This window comes from Nesoenas mayeri (genome assembly GCF_963082525.1).
Source record: "Nesoenas mayeri genome assembly, chromosome: 3".
In the NCBI taxonomy this organism is placed as follows: Eukaryota; Metazoa; Chordata; class Aves; order Columbiformes; family Columbidae; genus Nesoenas; species Nesoenas mayeri.
The window spans coordinates 108,946,610-108,967,155 of record NC_137544.1 but is presented as its reverse complement, the minus strand read 5'-3'; the positions used below and the strand labels follow the sequence as shown (position 1 = coordinate 108,967,155).

At 44.4% G+C, this 20,546-nt stretch overlaps 1 protein-coding gene across 1 annotated transcript in view; it reads right to left on the bottom strand.

Annotated features, from left to right (window-relative positions):
* Positions 1-2,609: 2,609 nt before the first annotated feature.
* Positions 2,610-20,546, bottom strand: part of LOC308038700 (tau-tubulin kinase 1-like) — a gene marked incomplete at both ends in the record, with an annotated part of 31,972 nt that continues 14,035 nt past the window's right edge. The window contains 3 exon segments of the mRNA XM_080341475.1: positions 2,610-2,766; positions 2,768-3,043; positions 4,151-5,730. Coding sequence (XP_080197601.1) covers positions 2,610-2,766; positions 2,768-3,043; positions 4,151-5,730 — 2,013 coding nt within the window.

Here is a 20,546-nt window from a genome sequence, read left to right as displayed (position 1 = left end):
ACTTAGAAAAGGCAAGCAAATCCACTACATGGATCTTCATGTGAAATATGCTTGTGTTGATCACATTAACAGGGTCATAGGCATAGAAATACAGGCATAGTTACACACAAGGTAATCTGAATCAGACACAAGGTAGCTTCAAGGAAACTCAAATATGTTTGTAGCATCAAGCTAGGTTAATGTCCCATTCCATGGGGACAGGATGCATAAATACTTTTGTGTTTACTGGGGTCTTAGCTCCTATTTTTGCTAGCTCAACTCACAACCCTCAACCAAACATTCAGACTTCTGGGAACTAAGACCATATTTGATGCCAAACCCTGGTTCAAGTTTAGCAACAATATATTTAGGTTGTGGGAAAGACTGTTGTGAGAGAGCCTTTAAGCTAAAGCAATGCCAGAGCACAGCATCACTTGCTACTGGGAAGGAGAGCAGGTCTGCACACCCAAGCCTGTGGGACACAAGGGGACAGTCAGGCCCTGCAAGAGTTACCCTTAGAAGCCTTTCAGTAGTAACAGCACCTGGTACCTCCTGCACAGGCTGTCTGGGGAGGAATCATTGCTGCAGTCAGTCAGCTTTCACTTCCATCACAGCTCTTTCTCATCAGAAATAACTGAGGGAGCACGCTGCTTTTGACACACTCTCCTGCTCCCCTCTGCGCCAGGGACAGCAGGGATGCAGGACTGTGCTGGATCAATGAGGCTGGTAGCACAACCACAAGGAGAGACAACTCATGCCAGGCCCAGATCTCTGTGGACCCAACTGCACCATTAGCCCAGCCCTGTCAAACAACACTAGGAACAGATGATGTTTTCTGTGCTGGAAATAATTCACTGGCTTTCTGGAATCTGTTCAGATGTCCACAGAGTACCCTGTTCTCGCAGCCACCCCATCACAGCTCTCATGCTCCTTTCCAGAACAGTTCCTGTAGATGTAAACAACTTCAGGATTCCTCAGATTCAATGGCCATCAGTGTGACTGTTTGTATATTTGTTCAAATGAATCAAGGTTATTATTGTCCAGACACCTCTATCAAGCTTTGTTGTCTGCAAAGAGTAAATATGCAGCTGTGGGGATGGGTGTACAGAACAGTCGCATTTTTGTTCTGCCTCATGTAAAACATCTTTTAGGCAAGTCAATGGTGCGGGATCCAAAGTATTTGGGTCTGGAGTGTTTACCCCTGCAAGACATTGAGAAAATTTTGTGGCTACAAGATCTCACCAAGCTCAGACAGGTATTAGTCACCCTGGCTTTCATTTTCAAATATTCCTAATTAGTCCGGGGGCTAAAACCTTGGTTAATTTATTTCTAGTGGAACACTAAGCTTCTGCTCTGACAATATTACTTGAAGAATACAGCCCTTGCTTTTACATTCCCATTGTTGTGTGGAAGAGCTGAGCACTGGGAAACACATAAACGTGACCTCCACAACTCAACCCACTGTACTCTTAGACAAAAACGCACAAGGTTCCCATGGCATGCTAGCAAACCTCCTCAGAAAGCAGCAGCTTTTGCCCGTGCTACGGGATAATTTCCCATCCTTCCCTGCAGGGGAGCTGTGGCTGAAACCACAGTGCCAAAATTCACAAACACCAAGATCATGACAATAATAGCACAAGGAATTTAGGTGCAAGGGGCACCTAAGCCAAAGGCATCCGGTGACTATTTGCATCTTCAGCATGGAGCTGTGTTTGGTGGACTATAGTCTTATGGCACCAACCACACTCAGGTCGAGAGGAACCACCCATGTTGGGAGGTATGGTATCCACAGATCACAGTTTGGTATTGGGGACAGAAGCAGCTGCAGTGTGCTCCCTTCTACATCAATTAGCAAGCACTCTTGATTTCCCAGCAAGCTGCCCATACAGCCCTACTTCTATCTAACTATTCACCACAGAGGAATCTACTGAAAGAGCAGCCGTGTCGCTGAGCAGAAATGCCAGATGGCCTCCTCTGTGGGACACACTGGAGCAGGTAGCAAGACCTGTCTGTCTCCTATTCACACCTGCAGAGGCATCCCTGGAAAGAAGACTCCCTGCTCCAGCCTGCCCCTGCTCTTATCTCAGCACACAAGGATGCATTCATCCTTCTTGGCTAAGCTGGTGACAATCCTTTGCTAACACAGGTGACAGGAAGTGAGCCAGCACTCAGGTAGATGGTGGAGGCCAAGGCTAGCATTTTCCCAGACACAAGAGAGGAGGGATCTCCCTGCAGAACAGGAGCCTTCCTGTCCAGCAGACCTTCCTCTCATCATCTCTGCTCCTCTTTTCAAAGCCAGGGTTGGTGTTGGTGACTGGTATTGCTAGAGAGAGGGGAATGCCTGGGGACGGAGGGGACTTAGGCACTAGGCAGGCTGCCTGGGTTGCTGCTTGGTGCTGTGCATTAGCAAGCGTGAGCTGCAGGCTGGATGTCTCCCTTGAAGAAGGTTCTGTGGCTCAGATGCTCTCAGACCCTCGGGAGCTGATCACAACTGTGTGGGGTGAGAGTGTGTGAAGCATTGAACTACAGCTACTGCTATACACTCATGGGCCCAGCACGGAAGGCTGTGCTGCAGCATCTCAACTGTATACTATATGCTGAAGTTACCCAGGGTTGGCAGAAGAAGACCATTATCTGGCAGCAGCCTTACTCTCCAGGGACATTTGCTTTCCTTTGGTTGCTGGACTCTGAGTCTGGGTTTTTGCTCTTTGTTGCTTTTTGGCCACACCAGGAGAGGTCAGGGAATCCCCTGTCAGCCCCAGGGCCTGAGCTGCATGCTGGGGGGGAAGGAGAAACTCGCTGGAGAGCAGTCCCTGGCTTATGCTTTTGGCAGGGAGAAGGGTTTTCCCTCCAAGGTCGCAGCAGGCTTCTGGGAGAAGCACTGGGGTTTCTTGAAGGAAGGACAGGGCTCTGAGGGGCTCTGAGGGGAGATCCACAGCTGGACCTCCATGAGCTGCTCCGTGGAGGAAGAGAAGTGGAGCTCAGTGAAGGAGGAAGCCGACTTTGTGTCTGTGTAGTTCGCCGCTCGTTTGGGACACTTCCAGCTGGTCTCTGTGCCTGAAGCCTGCAGAGGAAGAGAAAAGGGAGGATGAAAGGGAATTTCTGCAAGGGGCTTAGGGCTCCTGGCAAGTTTGGCATGAATGTTGCTGAGCAATTATAAGAAGTCTCCAGCACCAGGATGACAGGAGTTTTGCTGTGGACAAGACAGGGCACTGGTTTGAACACTCGTGCTGTTAACTAGTGTTGGCCCTGATCCTCCAGTGCTCTCTGAGACAATGCACAGGCATGGTTTGGCCAATAGCACATATCTGTGACTCTTCTTGACATGCAGCATGGATGTAGCAACTTCTTTCAAGGTAGGAGGTACAATCTGGGAATGTGGGGATGAGCTGGATTGCACCAGCTGGCCTCTGACAGTAACTACTGGTAGATAAACCAACCCACAGGGATGCCCTCCTTTCACCCCACACCTCTGAAAGAGCAGAATTTGCTGGACCTGTGGCAGAGCCACATCAGCATCTCTGCTCCTGGGCTGGACCTCCAGACCCAAGTTCAGGAAGAAAAGCCAAACACTGCTGAATTCAGAAGGCCCACTTCCCCTTATATGTCTATGCTTACTTGATAGAGAACAAGGTACCTACAAAAAAATCCCAAGACACAGGGATATGTAGGAACTCAGACCATGTGGAGGTGGTCCGCGCTGTTCTGGGTCACTGACAGAGCCCATGCACGTACATCTCCCTCTCTCCACCTCTTTGCATGCTGGCCATCTTCTGAGGCAATCACAACTGGCAACCTTGCAGCCCTTGGAGCTCTAATCACAATAGCCAGGTCAGTCACAACTGTGCCAAGTATGCTGCAAAACTGAGAGCTCAACATGGGAGGGCTCTGCTATTAGCAGGATCAGATCAAATGAACGAGCTTGTGGAACGGAAGAAGGCCTCAAAGCCAGGGCAAGAGAAGAGGGCTTTGGCCCTTTGGCCAGACTGAGCCAAAGAAGGCAGAGAGGTGGCAATTTCACACATCAGTGAGCTGAAATTACTGTAGGAAACAGGGATGGACCATTCATTCAAGCCAAGTGAAAGGTAAAGCAGTCAGGAGGTGAGCAAAGTCCTGGCTGCATCTCCTTAACAAGTCCAACATTTTGCATTGCTCAGCATTTTGGTCTTACCTGTAGGCAAGAGCCGCATCCTGTGGGGAGCTACATAGCATGGCCATTGCAACAGCCATGGAGCTCTCAGACTTTGCCGCCTCTAGCGTTGTTTTCACTGGTGTGATGGGCCGAGGAATTCTGCTCTTTGTGCTTATGGGTCTTTCTTCTTTCCCCAGGGGGGCAGCCTTCTCTTTCCCAGCCTTCCTTGGGACTGAGTCATCAGAGTCATGTGTGTCCTCCTCAGAACCAGTGGCTGAGAGGGTTTCTGAAGCCCGCTGCCTCTCATCGCTGGAGGACGCTGAGGAGGAGGCCCCTGAGGCCAGCCGAAGAAGGCGGTTTTGCCTCTTCTCCATCACGAAGCGAGCCAAGTCAGGTTGCTTTGCCCTCTTATAAAGCCTCTCTTTGGCAGAAAGCGATGTTGAAAGGTCTGAGCCAGTGTCCTCCTCAGAGAACAAAATGGGTATTCGACTTCTATACCTGGAACCAAGAGGCCTCCTGGGGCCTTTATGCTGTGTGTTGAAGAGGATCTCTGCTCGTTTCTGGTGTTCTGCCACCAGTGCTTTCTCAAGGTCAGGATCCCTTGTCACCGCCTTACCAGGCTCATCCAAATCCAGCGAGAGTGACACTTTGTCAGAGAGCTCTGGCTTGTCTTTGAGAGGCTTTGCTTCAGCATTGGGAAGGGGCAGCTGCTCCCCTGCTGTTTCTGAGGTGGTTTCAATGTGATTAGCCGAAAGCGCAGAGCTCTCTGTCTGTGCCCCTTCCAGTCCTGAATGTATGCTTTTATTCTCTATCTGCACCAGGTTGTCCTCCAGCTCTTCTTCAATAATGACCTCCTCAAACTGGCCCGGAGGGCAGTTCTCCTCATGCCTCATCAGCTCGCCACTGGAAGACATGACATGTAAGTGGGTCTTTTCAGCAATATGAACAAATGTGCGCTCAACTTTGGTAAAGGGGGAGGAAGCTGTAGCCACTGTCACGGGGGGCTTTGGTTCAGATTTAAGGACTGAAGAGAGGGTCCCTGGCTCGGATACATCCAGTTGGCTATCCATAGGCTGTGGCCGCTCACTCTGAGGAGTCAGTGCAGCAAGAGTGCCCAGATCAACTTCTGGAACCAAGTCTGTGGTCACTGGAGACTCTTTCAGATCACCTGGCGAAAATAGCACTAGTGTTTTTGAGCCTTCCTCCAGCTCCAGGTCCCCACCAGCAGTGGAAGCGTGACCCTTGGATCCCTTCTGGTCATCAGCCAGGAGTGTGGAGGGTGCACACTCCTGGCTGCGCTCTGTGCTTTTTTGACTCAGGCCACTGCTGGAACCATTGTGCATATCAATCTCATCCCCTTCCTCCTCTTCCTCCTCCTCGTCTTCTTCCTCATTGTCTTCTTCCTCCTCCTCCTCTTTTCCATTTATTTCCAGATAAGGTTCCAGAGGTTTGCAAGGGGCAGTCAAAACAACATTTGAGAAATCAACTTTCTTTATCCGCTGGGATACCTTAGGCTTTTCCCAGTAGTCCGACATATCTTTTCTGAAATCTTGATAAGGCAAACTTAAAGGCACTGCCTTGGGCAGACCATTCATTTCAAATGACTTCAGCATATATGCCTGCAAGAAGACATATGTGACAAAAGAAAAGGGTTAGTAATCAGACATAGCATGGACATAGACATCAGAATCAAGAGCAGTGGGAAGCATCAGTCGAAAGGTTCTAGTCCATGACACTTTCAAAATACATGCCTGAGCAGTGATCCCTCAATCATTTAATTCATACAAACCTTAGAGAGATTCACACATACTCATAAATGAAGGCAGAAAAATGTGCCAAAGGAGTTCCTTTGTCAGCAGTCTTTACCTGGACCTAAAAGAGATTTTTGCAAGCAATTCCTCAGGATTTTTTTCATGTTTACCAGTCTTCTTCAGTATTTATATATTTATTGCAATATTTAAATATTTACATATTCACTTCTTCCTTACTGGAACCATTCAGCAACTCTCTTTCATTCCTAGGCCATGGTGAACTCAAGGGGCCCCTCAGGGCCAGCTACATTTGCTGATGACCTTTCCATATTATCCACCATTGTCTTGGGGGCAATACCCTTGTAGTGCTCCTGTGTTCCCCTCTATGCTATTCATCCCTCGCTCCTGCTCTCACATCCCTCCAGCAACTCATACTTCTGACTCTTACAGGCTCCTTCAGCTTTCACTAAAATGATTCGCAAGTTAAGTCATGAAAGCTGACATATAAAGTATCATTATTAGACTCTGGGGTGTCCAAAAATTAAAAGCAATGGGAGGACAGAACAGCTGGTCTTTCTTGAGTAGCAGTCTGTGGTGGAGAGATGGCCCATAAGGCACCAGGGGTAGGTTGTGAAATGATCACAATGCCAACAGAAAAGCAGCAACTCACACACACATGCATACACTTGAACAAATAAGCAAAATAAGCAAAAAAATCGCAAAATAAATAGGCAAAATAAAAGTCCATTGAGGTTTAGTCTAATTAACAATTAGTTGCAAATTAAAACCACAGAAGCATGACTCTGTAAAATGGATTAAAAAACCAAACCAAACCAAAACCAAATCCCAAAACATTTAAGTCACCCTTCTTTAAGAGGGCTGGGAAACAAAAGCCTCTCTGTAAACTCAACCAATCAATAATGCATCACGTTACTTTTCAGTCCTAATTATGAACAGCAGGCTCCAAACATCTGTGTTTGCAAGTGGCATTTGACAGTATCAGAGGCTATGACTAAACAAGCACCCATTTAACTACCTGGGCTACAGAGCTGCCATCAGCCAGCACATTCATCTGGCTATGGGAACAGAACATTTTGTCTCTGAGGGGGAAAGAAGCCCTCAATAGCTTTTCAGTCCAATGACACAATTTCAAATTGTGCTGTAAATCTGCATGTTACCCTGTGCAGAGCAACTGCCTTATTAGTATGCCTGAAAAATGTAAGATCTCTATGCTCATGTATAACAGGGACATTTCAAATAGCTCAGTGGGCAGCATCAAGCTGTTATGCATGGTGAAAAATTGTTATCTATTTAATATTTCTTTTTATATCTTATAAATTAAAACACAAGCTGGTGTTGGCAATGCCTCTGGACTCCAAATCATTGTCTCTTATTTCATTAAAGCTGAAGTCTGGTGCTGAAGATGACCCTGTATTAGCCTGATTTAGTCTTTCACTGACCCACTCTACCTTTTCTATTAGGATGACAGATTTGGGTCTTGAACTGGTAAGAGGGACTTACCACACCCTTTGCAAAGGAAATTACCCACTTGACTTCCTCCCTCAGGCATTTTTTTGGACATTAGCAGCCTAAAATTGGCTTCTGCCTGTTGGCTGGATGTGGTTTTCCCAGGACATATACCTGCAGTGCTATCCTGGAGTCTTAACCAGATACGCTTCCTCAGTGGAACTGGGACCTGATTAAAGAAGCCCTGAACAACATCTTGCCTTGTGCTGAGCCTCCCACTGGAAGGAGTACCTGATCCCCAATAACAGTTCACCTGCTGCTCTACTTCATCCCATTTTCTAGATGCTGTGATTGATGGTACAGCTTTGTGATCGCTGGTTTCTCTGCATATGTAAACTTTCATACATCCCGTCAGCTCCTACGAGCTTGTGTCATCTCATCTACTTTCTGGTCAAGAAGAACTGAATCCAGTCCTGCAGTGTACATCCTCTGTAGGTCAGAGATACGGTTTATGTGTCCTGCAGTCTGCCCCACCAGCAGCCCTGTCTCCAGCAACCCCTCTTTCCTCAACAGCTCTTACCCTTGCAAGACATCAGAAGTTTTACTGAGATGAGATTCACATAAAGCAGTAAGATATGACACAGAGCTGGACATCATGATGTTGCTGTAATAAAAATAATGGTTCTTTCCTTCTTCTGCTCTGGTACCCCTTTGCTGTCATTCAGTTGTGCAGTAGATACCTTTCTGATCATAATGTACTTCCACCTCTGGCTGTACAAATTCTTTGTGGTATTTAGCAAATGAACTGCCCTTCTGTCTGTAATTCCCCATGTATTTTCTATTTCCCTGCATGGACACTGCACCCTAAGCACAACAGTGATTGTTTGACTTCTGCCTACCTGTGGGAGACTTGGACTGCTTAACCTGTTGCATGCAATACCCCAAAATGGTCAGAATGCTTTCCTTAAAGAAGCCGGAAGCTGTTGTTGTTTTGCTGCTGCAAATGCACCATGGAGAAAATCTGAAGAGCATAAATATGCCAAAAAATATGGAGGACAGAAGTTACCTACAAACTCAACTAAAAGCAACTTTGTTGAAATGCTGCTTGGATCATTTATTAATTTAACACATATTTTATTACCTTCATTGCTATCATCACCTGAGGCTGTTAACAAGGAAGAATGTCCTAGGGCATCAAAGTATGAGATTGGCTTCACTGTTGAGTTAATGTAATCAGCAGCTAGCTGTAAGCAAACAGCCTGCCGGACCAGGTGTTCCCAGTTTGTCCTCTCTTGGCAGTCATCATGTGTCTTCTGTACTACAGGTCACTCAGCTGCTCTAGGACTTTCTCCCAAAAGCTGGAGAAGATTTTTTCTGTTCTGCTGTGCCAATGGGGAGGAACTGTGGGAAGATGCCAGAAGATCAAGAGTGGAGAGTCTTAGCTTGCATCTTAAAATTGTAGAATAAAAAAGGTGTGAGGAATCTCTGGAGGTCTCTGCTCCAGCCACCCCTCAAAGCAGGACTAACTCAGAGATGTCTGCTCCAGGCCATGTCCAACTGAGTTTTGAGTATCTTCAAAGACGGAGATCTCACAACCTCTTTGGGACCCTGTCCTAGAGTTTGAGGCTTTTCGTGCTGAAAAGGTTTTTCTTTATATCTAATTTCTACATCTAATTTTCCTTTTACCCAGCTTGTGTCCATCACATCTCATCTTTTCATTGTGATCCTCTGAGAAGAGTCTGGCATCATCCTTCCATCACGTAATTCAAGGAAAAAATAAGATCCCACCCCAACCCTTCTCTTTTTAAGGCAGAACAAACCCAACTCTCTCAGCCTCTCTGTATGTCATATGTTTCTAGTTCCTAATCATCTCGGTGGCCTTCTGCTAAGCTCACTCCATTATGAGAAGGAACTATACCATGAGTTGAGGCAACCATCCCGTTTTAAAAAGCTACCAAGACTGTGAGTGAGCAGAGCTACCCTGGATCTGGACAAATCTGAGTCAAAAAGACTGCTTTTGCCTATAGCAAGCTCCGATCTCTGCCTATGTTCCTCACTTTCTCGGAAGACATGTTTGCCTGTCTTTGGGCCGTGAACCATTTTTTTCCAACCTGCTTGGGCTTAGATCTTAACTCCTGGGTCTTTTGACTTCCCAGTCAATTGTCCAGGAATGCATATGGCTGTTAATTAGTCTGAGCATGTGTGCCCCACAAAGTCTCTGCATTTCACATCTGTAACACTCTGTCTTTCCACTGAATTTAAATTAAATTTGGCTAGTAACTACTTTGGGCAACAATATGTATTTGGAAGGCAATAAATATGCCTGCTTTGCACAGAGGCTACAATTAGAATATGAAGAGGAAGGAGAGTCAGGAGAGAAAAAGATCTACCTGCTTGTATTTGGTAGAGGCAGAAATCAGAGCCTTCAAGTCCATCTCTGTCCCCGTGCTCATCAGCAGCTACGTGGAGTCTGGGGATTTGTCTTTAAACTGGTGGGGTTTCAAATTAGCAGGATCATTGGCAATAGGACATCCTCAGAGGAGACTCACATTACCCAATATGGCAGCTGGAAAGTTTCTACATCCCAGTGATGCTGCAAATACTGCAAAAATCAACAAAGGTGCAATCTCCACGGAATTACAGAATAGTTGGGGTTCAAAGGGACCTCTGGAGATCATCTAGTCCAACCCACCTGCTAAAGCAGATTCAGCCAGAGCAGATCACACAGGAATGTGTCCAGGTGGGTTTTGAATGTCTCCAGAGAAGGAGATTCCACAACCTCTCTGGGCAGCCTGTTGCAGTGCTCTGTCACCCTCAAAGGAAAGAAGTTTCTCCTCATGTTTACATGGAACCTTCTATGTTTCAATCTGTGCCTGTTGCCCCTCATCCTATTGTTGGGCACGACTGCGAAGAGTCTGGTCCTATCCTCTTGACACTCATCCTGGAAATATTTATGAGTATAAATAAGGTCCCCTCTAAGCCTTCTTTTCTCCAGACTGAACAGACCCAGATCTCTCAGCCATTCCTCATAAGAAAGATGCTCCAGACTCCTAACAATTTTTTTAGCTCTCTGGTGGACTCCCTGCAGTAATTCCTTGTCCTTCTTAAACTGGGAAGCCCAGAACTGGCCACGGTACTGCAGATGTGGCCTCACCAGGACAGAGTAGAGGGGGAGGAGAACCTCCCCTGACCTGCTGGCAACACTTGTCACAGCAAGTTTACAACCATGCATTAGAAGTTCCCAGGTCCCCTTGTCACCAAGAATGTAGCCAGATGTGTTCTTCTCAGACAGCAGCACAGAGCAGACTCATGCTGGTGGGTTCAAGAGCAGTACCAGCATCCAGGTTGTTAATGCGCTCTTCTGTATCCTGCCTCATGCCAAGTCACGCACACTCTGCCCAGGTCCCTTTAGCAATATGGAGTGATGACAGCACTTGCCATGCCTGTATGGCTTTCTGGTGATCTTACAGCTCTTGAATACATAGAGAAAAGACCCTATAGCTTGTCTGTGCCTACACCCCCACAGCAGAGCAGTCTGTGGCACCGCACAGAGTGGGCCTGGCATTCACCAGAAAAGCCTGCCGTCTCCAGAAGCTCTGCACTGACATGGGGGAAAGGGAACAGTTTCTCAGGTGAGCCTAATCAATTTTCTCTTAGACTGTAGAATTTCAGATTATCATTTTTCTCCCATCTCTTGGTTTTAAACATTTTAAATGCAATAATTTGTGAAACAAAACCAAAACCAAAGCAAACCAAACCAAAACAAACAAAAAACCCCCACCTGGTACAAGAGAAAGATCACAATATTTGGCTAACATAAAACTAGGAAATACTGCATCTGTTCCATCTACCATTCTGTTTCAGACCTTGTTCTGAATCATCTCTCAGCCAGTGGCATCCATGCATCATCCATGTGCCAGTGGCATGGATGGCTCTATGGCATCCATGCATCCTTCCGCAGTGTTTCAAAGATGCACATGTCCCACATACCAACAGTCTCACAGAAGCAAACCAAAATGCGCTTTAAGGTGTTTATCACAGAGGAGATGGGCTTTGGACCCTGCTAGAGGCAGACTCGTAAGAATCCTGACTCTCCATACAATTCCCAGGAGAAAAAAGAGACTCACACACTGTACAATCCTGTAAGTCAGAGACCACAACCAAATCCCAGCTCTTCCTCCCAGGCCGTCACCTGCCTGCACAAACTGCTTTCTGTCTGTGAGGAGTTGGGGTCTTGTACTTCTTCTGCAAGCGGGAAGGTTTCCAGCACCCTTTCCACAGGTACCAGAGCCTTTGCATGCACCTACTGCCTGCAGCCTCCCTCTCCAGCCCCTTTCAGAAAAACACTGAATTAGTAACTGTGCAATTCACACCAAAGCAGACAGGGTCTGTCACCATGTCTCCTCTTCCAACCTGATGCCAGACAGACCAACAGCAATAGGGGTTGGACCACATGCCGCTCTACAGTGGCGACTACTTTCAGATGTGAGTCACAATGAAAGCAGCACGGTCGGATCCACTGAGCAGCCCAGGCAGGAGAATGTTACTTGCAGAACAACCACAATTTTGCATCTGCTTCCCTGGGGCTTTGGGGAGTGGAGGGGCTGAAAGTTTACCAGATGTTCTTAAATGCCTTGTCAAATGGCTGATGGGAGACAGCCATCCAACCACCCTGTGCAGACCATGCTGCCAGCCAGTGGAGGATGCTCAGTGGAAGAAACCAAGAGAAATGTGATAAATTGTTTCTGCTGTGTTCATAGGTGTTGAATTGTACTAGCTTAAGTTTAGCCAGTTTGGATGCTGGTAACCATCAAGGCAGAGCTCTAAAAACTTTCATAAGTTCGGGCTAGTTGTAACCTGCTGCTGTGATATGACTGGGTTCAAGTGAAATTGATACTAGCCTAAATTTATGTAAATTGAACTCACAGTGTGGCCTTCCCAAAGTGCATTAAACACATCTCCAACAGTCACAGAACTTTGTTTCTATTTCCAGATCTGTCTTAACTGTGAGTTTTCAGTGATCACATTAGTAAACAATAATAAAACTCTCTCTGAGCTACCAGAGCTCTTTCATATTCCTACCTGGTGCACCCAAGGATAAACAGGGGAAAACTGCCCAGAGCTGGAAGCAAAGGGAGCAGAAAAACAAAGCAAGAAAGCAAACAAAAAACCCAGCCATCAACAAGGTGCTGCCTTTAATTCTTTAATAAGGTTTTGGTAGTATACACGGAGTTTTTTTTCTTTCCTTCTTTTTTTTTTTTTTTTTTTTTTTTTTTCCAGATTGTCTGGATTAGCATACATGGATTTAAAAAAGGCACAAAATCCATTGCACAGCTTCTGTTTGTTTGTTTGTTTTTGATTGCATTGCCTGTTCATTGTAGTTTCAAGTGTAGGATTTTACAGTACTATGTACTATGCAGCATATGTACAGTACTATGCAGCATTTGCAGCATGGTCTACATACAGGTAATCAATGCATGCATTTATACAGGAGACAGAATTAAAATTCTCTCTCAGTATTTCTATATACACAATCGTACAGTGTTTTTCTTCTGAAAAAAAGCTTTAAATTGGTCTTGCATGCTCAGTGTGCAAAAAGAATTAATGCAAGCATATATTACAGTGTTATTGCAGTACAAAAAGGGGTTGACCTTAGGCTCTAAAGGGATTAGATACAGGAAGAATAAAAAGACTCAAGGAAAATAAGCTTTGGATCCCTTTAGTAAACTACATCCTTCCAAATGGCTCCCTACTCAGCATTGCCTTTAAAGCTACAGCAGGCTGCTTCTGCTCCATCTCCCTGCTGCCCTCCCCTGAGACAAACTTCCACAGGTTCTTCAAATCTTCTGTCTCTAACAAACTGATGAGGACTTCTAGCAACTTGAGGAAGCCCTTCTGCTGTGCCTCCCAAGCCTGAAGACCTGCTTGAAAGGGACTTTCCTGAGATCCTCTGCTTCAAGCAAACTCAACTCTCAGCAGATGAAGTTTCTCAAGCAAGCCAGGAAGTACAACAGGTTATCTACAGCTTTTGTCTCCTCTCAGTAGAAATTACTACAGAAACCCACATTCAGCTCCTACTTGAATAGCGGTTGGATAAATATGGTTTGGACTACCTCCTGTTTAGCAGCAACAGAAGTCTAACAGGTAACACAAGGTAATGCAAAGGAAGGATATGCTCATCCCTGAGATTCTTCATGGGAGCTGGAAAGCCTGAGAAGCGGAAATCGAGTTCCCAATATGATGTTAATTGTTCCATTGGGAATGGGAAGAGGCCTTAGTCCTGAGAGATGCAGATGACACACAAACAGCAAGAGCCGTAGTTCGGTCTTCCGTGTAGCAGCTTTGATTTGGATACTATCAGGACCTTAGCATATCCTGGAAGTGACATTGTCCTCTGCCAACATAGACTAAGCTTGTTTCGGACTGGGAGATCTGGCAGGATTGACAACAGTGAACGGAAAAAAAGCTATAATCTGAGCTTCTGAAGAAGCTCTTTCTTCAAACCAGTTTTAGATGAGGTAAAAGTACCGGGGGTCTTAGAGCTGCCATATTTGCTTGCAGGATCTCTGTTGTTCCAAGAATCAGCAACATAAATGTCAGAGAGATGTTCTTCTTTCCAGCATCTTACCATCAAACACTGCATAGCCTTTCCCTCTTTTTTTTTTTTTTTTTTTTCAACCAAGGTCAATAGGACAGCCCAGTCCTATGCTGGTTAAGTGTCCCTCCCTATTTGTGCTTTTGTATGTTCTTAGGTTTATGCCAGTTTTCCTAGCATCTTGACCAGAAGCAAGAGCTCTGTAAAGGTAGTATGCCTGCCACTTAGCTTCCCACCTCTGCACCCACGACTGTCTCCAGCAAGAGTCAATGCAGAGCTCCTTCTCTGAGCAGACATGAGCAAGGTGGAAGAAAATGATAATCCAAAAATTGTTCTAGTCCCTAATAGTAAAGGCAACTTAATAGCAGCAAGAAAGAAGAAGCAGCAGCAGCTTCTGAAAGCTAAACATCTTCCTTAGTCATAAAAAGAACCAGAAGTCAGCAGTGCTGAATAAGAACCTGATCTGGCTTCTTTTTTTTTTTTTTTTCCAGGAATGACCAAGCTGAAGGGGCAAGAGCCCCACAGAAATCCTCCTTATCTGACTTGTTCAGAGGAAATCTGCCATTAGTGTGTTCCACAATGCCAGATCATTAATTGCACTCATAATTAAACTGAGAAACTTGTTGGAGTTGTTGGAGGAAGCCCTGGGGATTCTTATGAGGCAAGTGCACTAGGTGAGGTAACCAACTTGAAACACTTTGCATGTGAAAAAAAACCCTCCAAACATAAAACCATTTTCTTTTCAAACACTAAAAGACATGCAAGTGAATGTAAAATGGAGATTGCTTCCAATCCCCAGGTTACACGGTTAGCAGCTTGTTCAAAATGTACATTCATTGTAACATCATTTTTTCAATACAAAGGAGTTGCCATACATCAGATAATACTTAGAAACATTTCCCAGAAATTAATCTTTGCACTTTCCCAAGGAACTGCAAATGTGTGTGTTATAGCAAACCAAACACAAAACATATGATATAAAAATGCAACAAAAAGGAAGGTAGTACTGCAGTGATCAGCCTTTACACATTTTATTTAATGTTTTAACATTACCCAAAATAGGCGTTTGCATACTAATAAGTTATGTCCTAAGTGGCAGCACCGTTCCTATCGCCAGAATACTCTGCAACCAGCAGATGGTGAATAGAGGGATAGGTATGCTACAAGACACTGAATTAAGAAAAGTGGGCTGGGCCAGGTTGCCAAAATCAGATCTGCAACATGCAAAGGATGCCAGGTGTGCCATTTGAACCAGACAACATGATAATTTCTGTAACTGATTGAGATTTGTTCTTTGCAATAGCCTTTTGAGTACTTGGATGTGTGCAAAGTGGCCCATTACCGGCACAGAAAGGTTTCTTTAAGGCATGACCATGCATGGCCATTTGTATTTCATGTGTGGGTCATGGACACATATAAACACACATACAACCAGAAATGGAAGCTCTGGTAAAAAGCATCCTGACACCACCCTGGGGACAACAGTGAAACCAGGAAACACATCTGGCTTACTTTGGTCAGCTTCTCCAGAAACTATCATCTCCTCCAGCCACTCTGGGGAAGGGTTGGCAACTACAAGGGAAGCGGGTCAAGAAGAAAAGCACACCATGTTCTCCAGCTGAGAAATATCCAGGGCAATTTATTCACTATAAACACTAACAGGATCCATGATTTTCAAGGCTTCAGACCTTGTCTGCCAGGAAATGCAATTTTATTTTCTTCAGCTAGCCTCTTTGAAGCCATCTGTTACTGCCAAGCAGAGATATATATGATAGTGATCTCCAAATAGTTCTTTCCCATTTGTCACAAAAGGAAAAACAGAAAAGGTAAAATAAAAATAATAGCTTCTCTTTTGAGTAGATTGGGATAAAAGAGCCCTTTCTTATTCAATGTGAGAGTTGCAAAATAGTTTCAGCTCCAGGTGAAGTTCTGAGAGTGGCGTGAGTAAATCTCCACTGACAACCATTAATAAAATGTGTCATTCATCTAACCCAGCAGTTTGCAATAAAAATAAATTAAGTCATTGACACAGTATTATGTTGCTGTAATATGAATGTAGCCTAAGGAGGAGATGCTAAACCCTCTGGACAAATACAGTGAGTATTTGTCATCAGTCCCTCCAGATGAGCAGTAGAAAATCACCTTCTATTTTCAGGAATAATCTTGTACCACTGCCAAGCACTTAAAAATTCCATATATACACATCATGGAAGATTAATCGATGGAGGCGTGAGAGGGAAGGACATTAGAAAATAGGAAAAGGATTGAACATATCATTTCATGCTTTCTGATCTTCAGTCTCATAGTGCATCCTATTGTTGAGCTATTTTACAAGACTAAACTAGCAATGTTTATATTTTCTTGCCTTAATTTATTTACATAGAATCACAGCATCAGATTCAAATAGTGCATTTTTACATGAGAGAGCAAGTGAAGTTCCTGGTGATTTGCAGTGAAAGAAATGCCTGTATGACATTTGTTTTATTTGGTATATAGGTCCCACCCACTGTCCTGACAATTTCCAGATCATGAAATAATATTCTGCCTCCTGAAATTCTCTCTGTGCAATCAAACTCTCATATCTGGCCTCATCTTTACATGTTCTGAAAAGGCTTTGTTTGCCACTGACTTCCTCTATTGGTCCCGCATGTCAAACAGGAGAGAAGTGACTCACAGAAAAATAAAGCACACAAGCTCACAACAAGAGAAGTGGTGTTTAACCAGCTGTTTACATGGTTTGCAATCACAGATGGCAGCTGTGTATTAACTGAAAGAGCATTGCCAGTTCTCTACATTCAGCTGCTCATGGACACAATAATTTTGAGGAGTTTGATGAGTCCTAAGGATTCCAGGATTTGAAACTTGTGAAACTGTCCTGGAAATAGATGGTATCTTCCACTGTCGTCTTTGAAACCAAACTGCCTTTAAACAACATGATCACTATTCCTCACACAGACTCCATGTAGAGCTGAGACTGCTCCAAGTGCCAAAATGTGCCATTTTCCACTGTTTCCTTCAAGGAAATCAGAGGGAGGGAAAGCAAGAGGCTGATCAAAGTTCTACAGGGACTGTATGGTGCAATAAATGGCTATGAAGTTGGTGAAGGTTTTGGAGGGGAAGCCATATGAGGAACAGCTGAAGTCACTTGGTTTGTTCAGCCTGCAGAAGAGAAGACTAAGAGGAGACCTCATCACTGCCTACAGCTTCCTCACAAGGGGAGGAGGAGGAGCAGGCACTGAACTCTTCTTTTTAGTGACCAGTGACAGAACCCAAGGGAATGACAGGAAGATGTGCCAGGGGAGATTTAGACTGGACATTAGGAAAAGGTTCTTCACCCAGAGGGTGGTGGAGCACTGTGGCAGGCTCTTCAGGGAGGTGTCATGGCCCCAAGCCTGACAGTGTTCAAGAAGAGGCTGGACAACACCCTCAGACACATGGTGTGAACTGTGGGGTTGTCCTATGCAGGGACAGGAGTTGGACTCAATGATCCTTATGGGTCCCTTCCAACTCAGGACATTCTATGATTCTATGAATGTGAGATATGCAATGCATAGGAAACTGGTGCAGGAAGCAAGCCTCGTGTATTCCTGGAAACAGCAAAGGCAGGAGGTAATGCGGGTGCCGAGGGATGCAATAAGGATGTGAGGGATAAGACATCATGAATGGCAATGGAGGTGAACCTCAGGGGTAGGTGAATGTGTGGAGTGGGACACACACTGGCAAGTGGAGTGGAGTAAAAATAATGTTGTGATATGGGGAAGAGCCAGGACAGGCAAAGGAGAACAAAGAGGCAACTAGATCCAAGAGATCTTCTCAAGCACCCAGGTGAAGATGAGGGGGTTCTGCTTCCTTGCCACATTGTATGTGAAGCCTACCAACATAAGCTAATTGGGTGGCAACTGAGCAGCAATATCTCTGCTCATGGATATGATCCCAAAGCTAGATGTCAGCCATTCCTGGAGTGAGCTGCCTTACCTCAAATTCAGTCTGGAGCCTAGCTGTCCAAGCACAGCTTCTTCATCCTGGGCTGGCAAGATGGCAACTGCCAACATCCTTCACAGCTCAGGTTGTGCCTACTGCCTCAATGCACTGGAAGGGAAAATCTGCCCTTAAACTCCCACCCTCAGCTGAGTACCTAGTAACTGAAAAGCAGCTAGAGAAGCTTCCTATATACTCCTCAAAAGCCATTTGGACACAGGATTTGAGAGGTGGGTTGATCTGCCTCTGTTCTTGGGGACTCTTCAAGAATCACCACATGGACTACAGGGAAAGGGCTGAAGGACAGGTCTGGGAGTCAAAATCTGTCACATGAAAGGAAAGCAACAGTCCAGGTTGGAAGCCTCTAGGAACCACCAAGACTTAGCCCAACAAATACAACCTTTGAACCAGTTCATCCCCTTCAGAGCAAGAGAACTGCAGCAGCCTTGACCACCACAATGTCCAGATTGAGACTCACAACCAAGAGAAAGAGTGGAAGAGCAAGAGAAGCTTTTCATTATGAAGAGGTAGCGCAGGGCTGGGGTTATATCATCTATATGGCTGTCTGACAGGGCATTTCTATTCTATTTTGTCATCAAAAATGACTTCACACAGTGAAAGAGGAGAAGCAACAAAACTCTTCCACTTACCTGCCCCTCAAAACTGGCAAAAAAGTATGAGAATGGCAGACAAAGTCAGGTTCATATTAGGGTCTTCGTCAACATGAGTATATCAGCAGGATACTCCTAATGCAGATGCGCTGGCATCTGCAAAATTGCACCTTTGTCATTATAGCCTATTTTCACCCATCCCCCTCCCACCAAAATGTTCTATACTGAAAGTGAATGTGTGCTAGCGTAACTACATTTACCCCATCCATGCCAGCTTAATCCACATTTTCACAAAAATCACCTCTCTGTAGCTCCTTCCTGTGGAAAGGAGGCCAGGGAGAGAGTGATACATTGGAAATATCTCCCATTCTGCAAAGAAAGTGAAAGGAGCCAAGAGACCAAGATATAAAAATATGGCTTTTGTATGTATATACAACTGATATGCATTTGCTCACTGAAGTAGAACAGGAGATCTCAGCAACAGATACCTGTGCTGATGCTAATGATCTCTGTATCATAAAGGAGTGGCAGATGCTCATTTCAATCCTCATTTTGCATTCTGACAAGAACAAGTGCTATGTACAATGGGAAGTAAAGACAGGAACATCTCTTTCAGGATACAAACCCTGTTCTTGGACCCTTCTGATAAACACAACTTGTCTACGAGTCTGATGCTGAAATTTTATTTCACTAGTATTGATTTACACTGACTTACCCCAGCAGAAGCACTTCAGGAACCTTCCCAAACATAAAAGGAACTAGTGCAACTAATGTTTCAGCCCATAACCCCATGACAATTTTTCCTGCTGACAGCCATCCATGGGTTGTTTTTTTCCCTGCTGACCCTGGCTTGCCAGTGCTTTTGGTTGTGCAAATGGAGGATGAACCAAAGCAGGAGATGAATCAAAGCTGAAAACAACTTTCCTTCTCCCTGTGCAGGTCCATGCAGCCATATGAACATTGGCACAGGGGAAAGGGCTGGATGGGATGAGGTGGAGGTAGGAGGGCACCTCTTAGAGAACCAACACTTTGGACATATTTACATTTATATTTGCAGTCATTATAAATGAAACACAATAAATAAATGCAATATAAATGTAATCTTCAGAGTTCTTTTAGAATTGCACTGTAACTAGTTTTAATATTAATTTATTACTTTTTCATATATATAAAAAAGATAGCTATTTTCACATTTATTTAATTTGCCAACTGTTCCTCAACAATATGTGGATTCCATAGTAATCATTACAATATTAGAGGAAGATGTTAAAAAAGTCTGCAAATTGACTATTGTAACATCAGGATTCCAGCCCTTAGCATCAATTAATTTGTTCAGAATTGAATTGTGAAAGCCATATTGACCATGAAATAAAACTTTCCATAAAACCTAGGTGACAGCAACATGTCCAGTTCTTTTGATATACAGCCCAAATTGGATAGTTTAACAGGATTGCTTTAGAAATCAATATCACACCTTACAGAATCTGAACGGCAAAGAATTCAATGTCTTTAATAATGTATTTCAGCTGTTTACCACCCACTTACATCTTTAAAACAAGCATCCTAATTCTAGTTTGACCTTTGTTACTTTATCTTCCAGCAACTAGACCCATATCTTTGCCTGGCAGATTAGAAAATGGTCTTGCTCTCTTCAGGTAACTCTTAACACCAGCCATGTCACTTTCTAGTTTTGTCTTTAATGACAGACTGCATTTCTTCACGCTCATTCTACAAGGCAGGTTTTACAGAATCAAAAAATTTTTGCATCACTTCTCCTTTTTTAGGTTTTGAAAATATTTTTTAAAAAATTTCCATACAAGACTTGGATACGATGCCTGGTAGAGAGCTCACCAGTATAAAAGATCTCCTCTCTGCTCATATCTTAATTTTCCTGCTTATACACATATATATATATTTGTTTTGTTTTGTTTTGTTTTGTTTTGTTTTGTTTTGTTTTTGCTTTAGCAACATAATGAGAACTTACATGCAGGTAATTTTTTCCAGTAACTCCCACTTCATTTTGGGAGACAGCA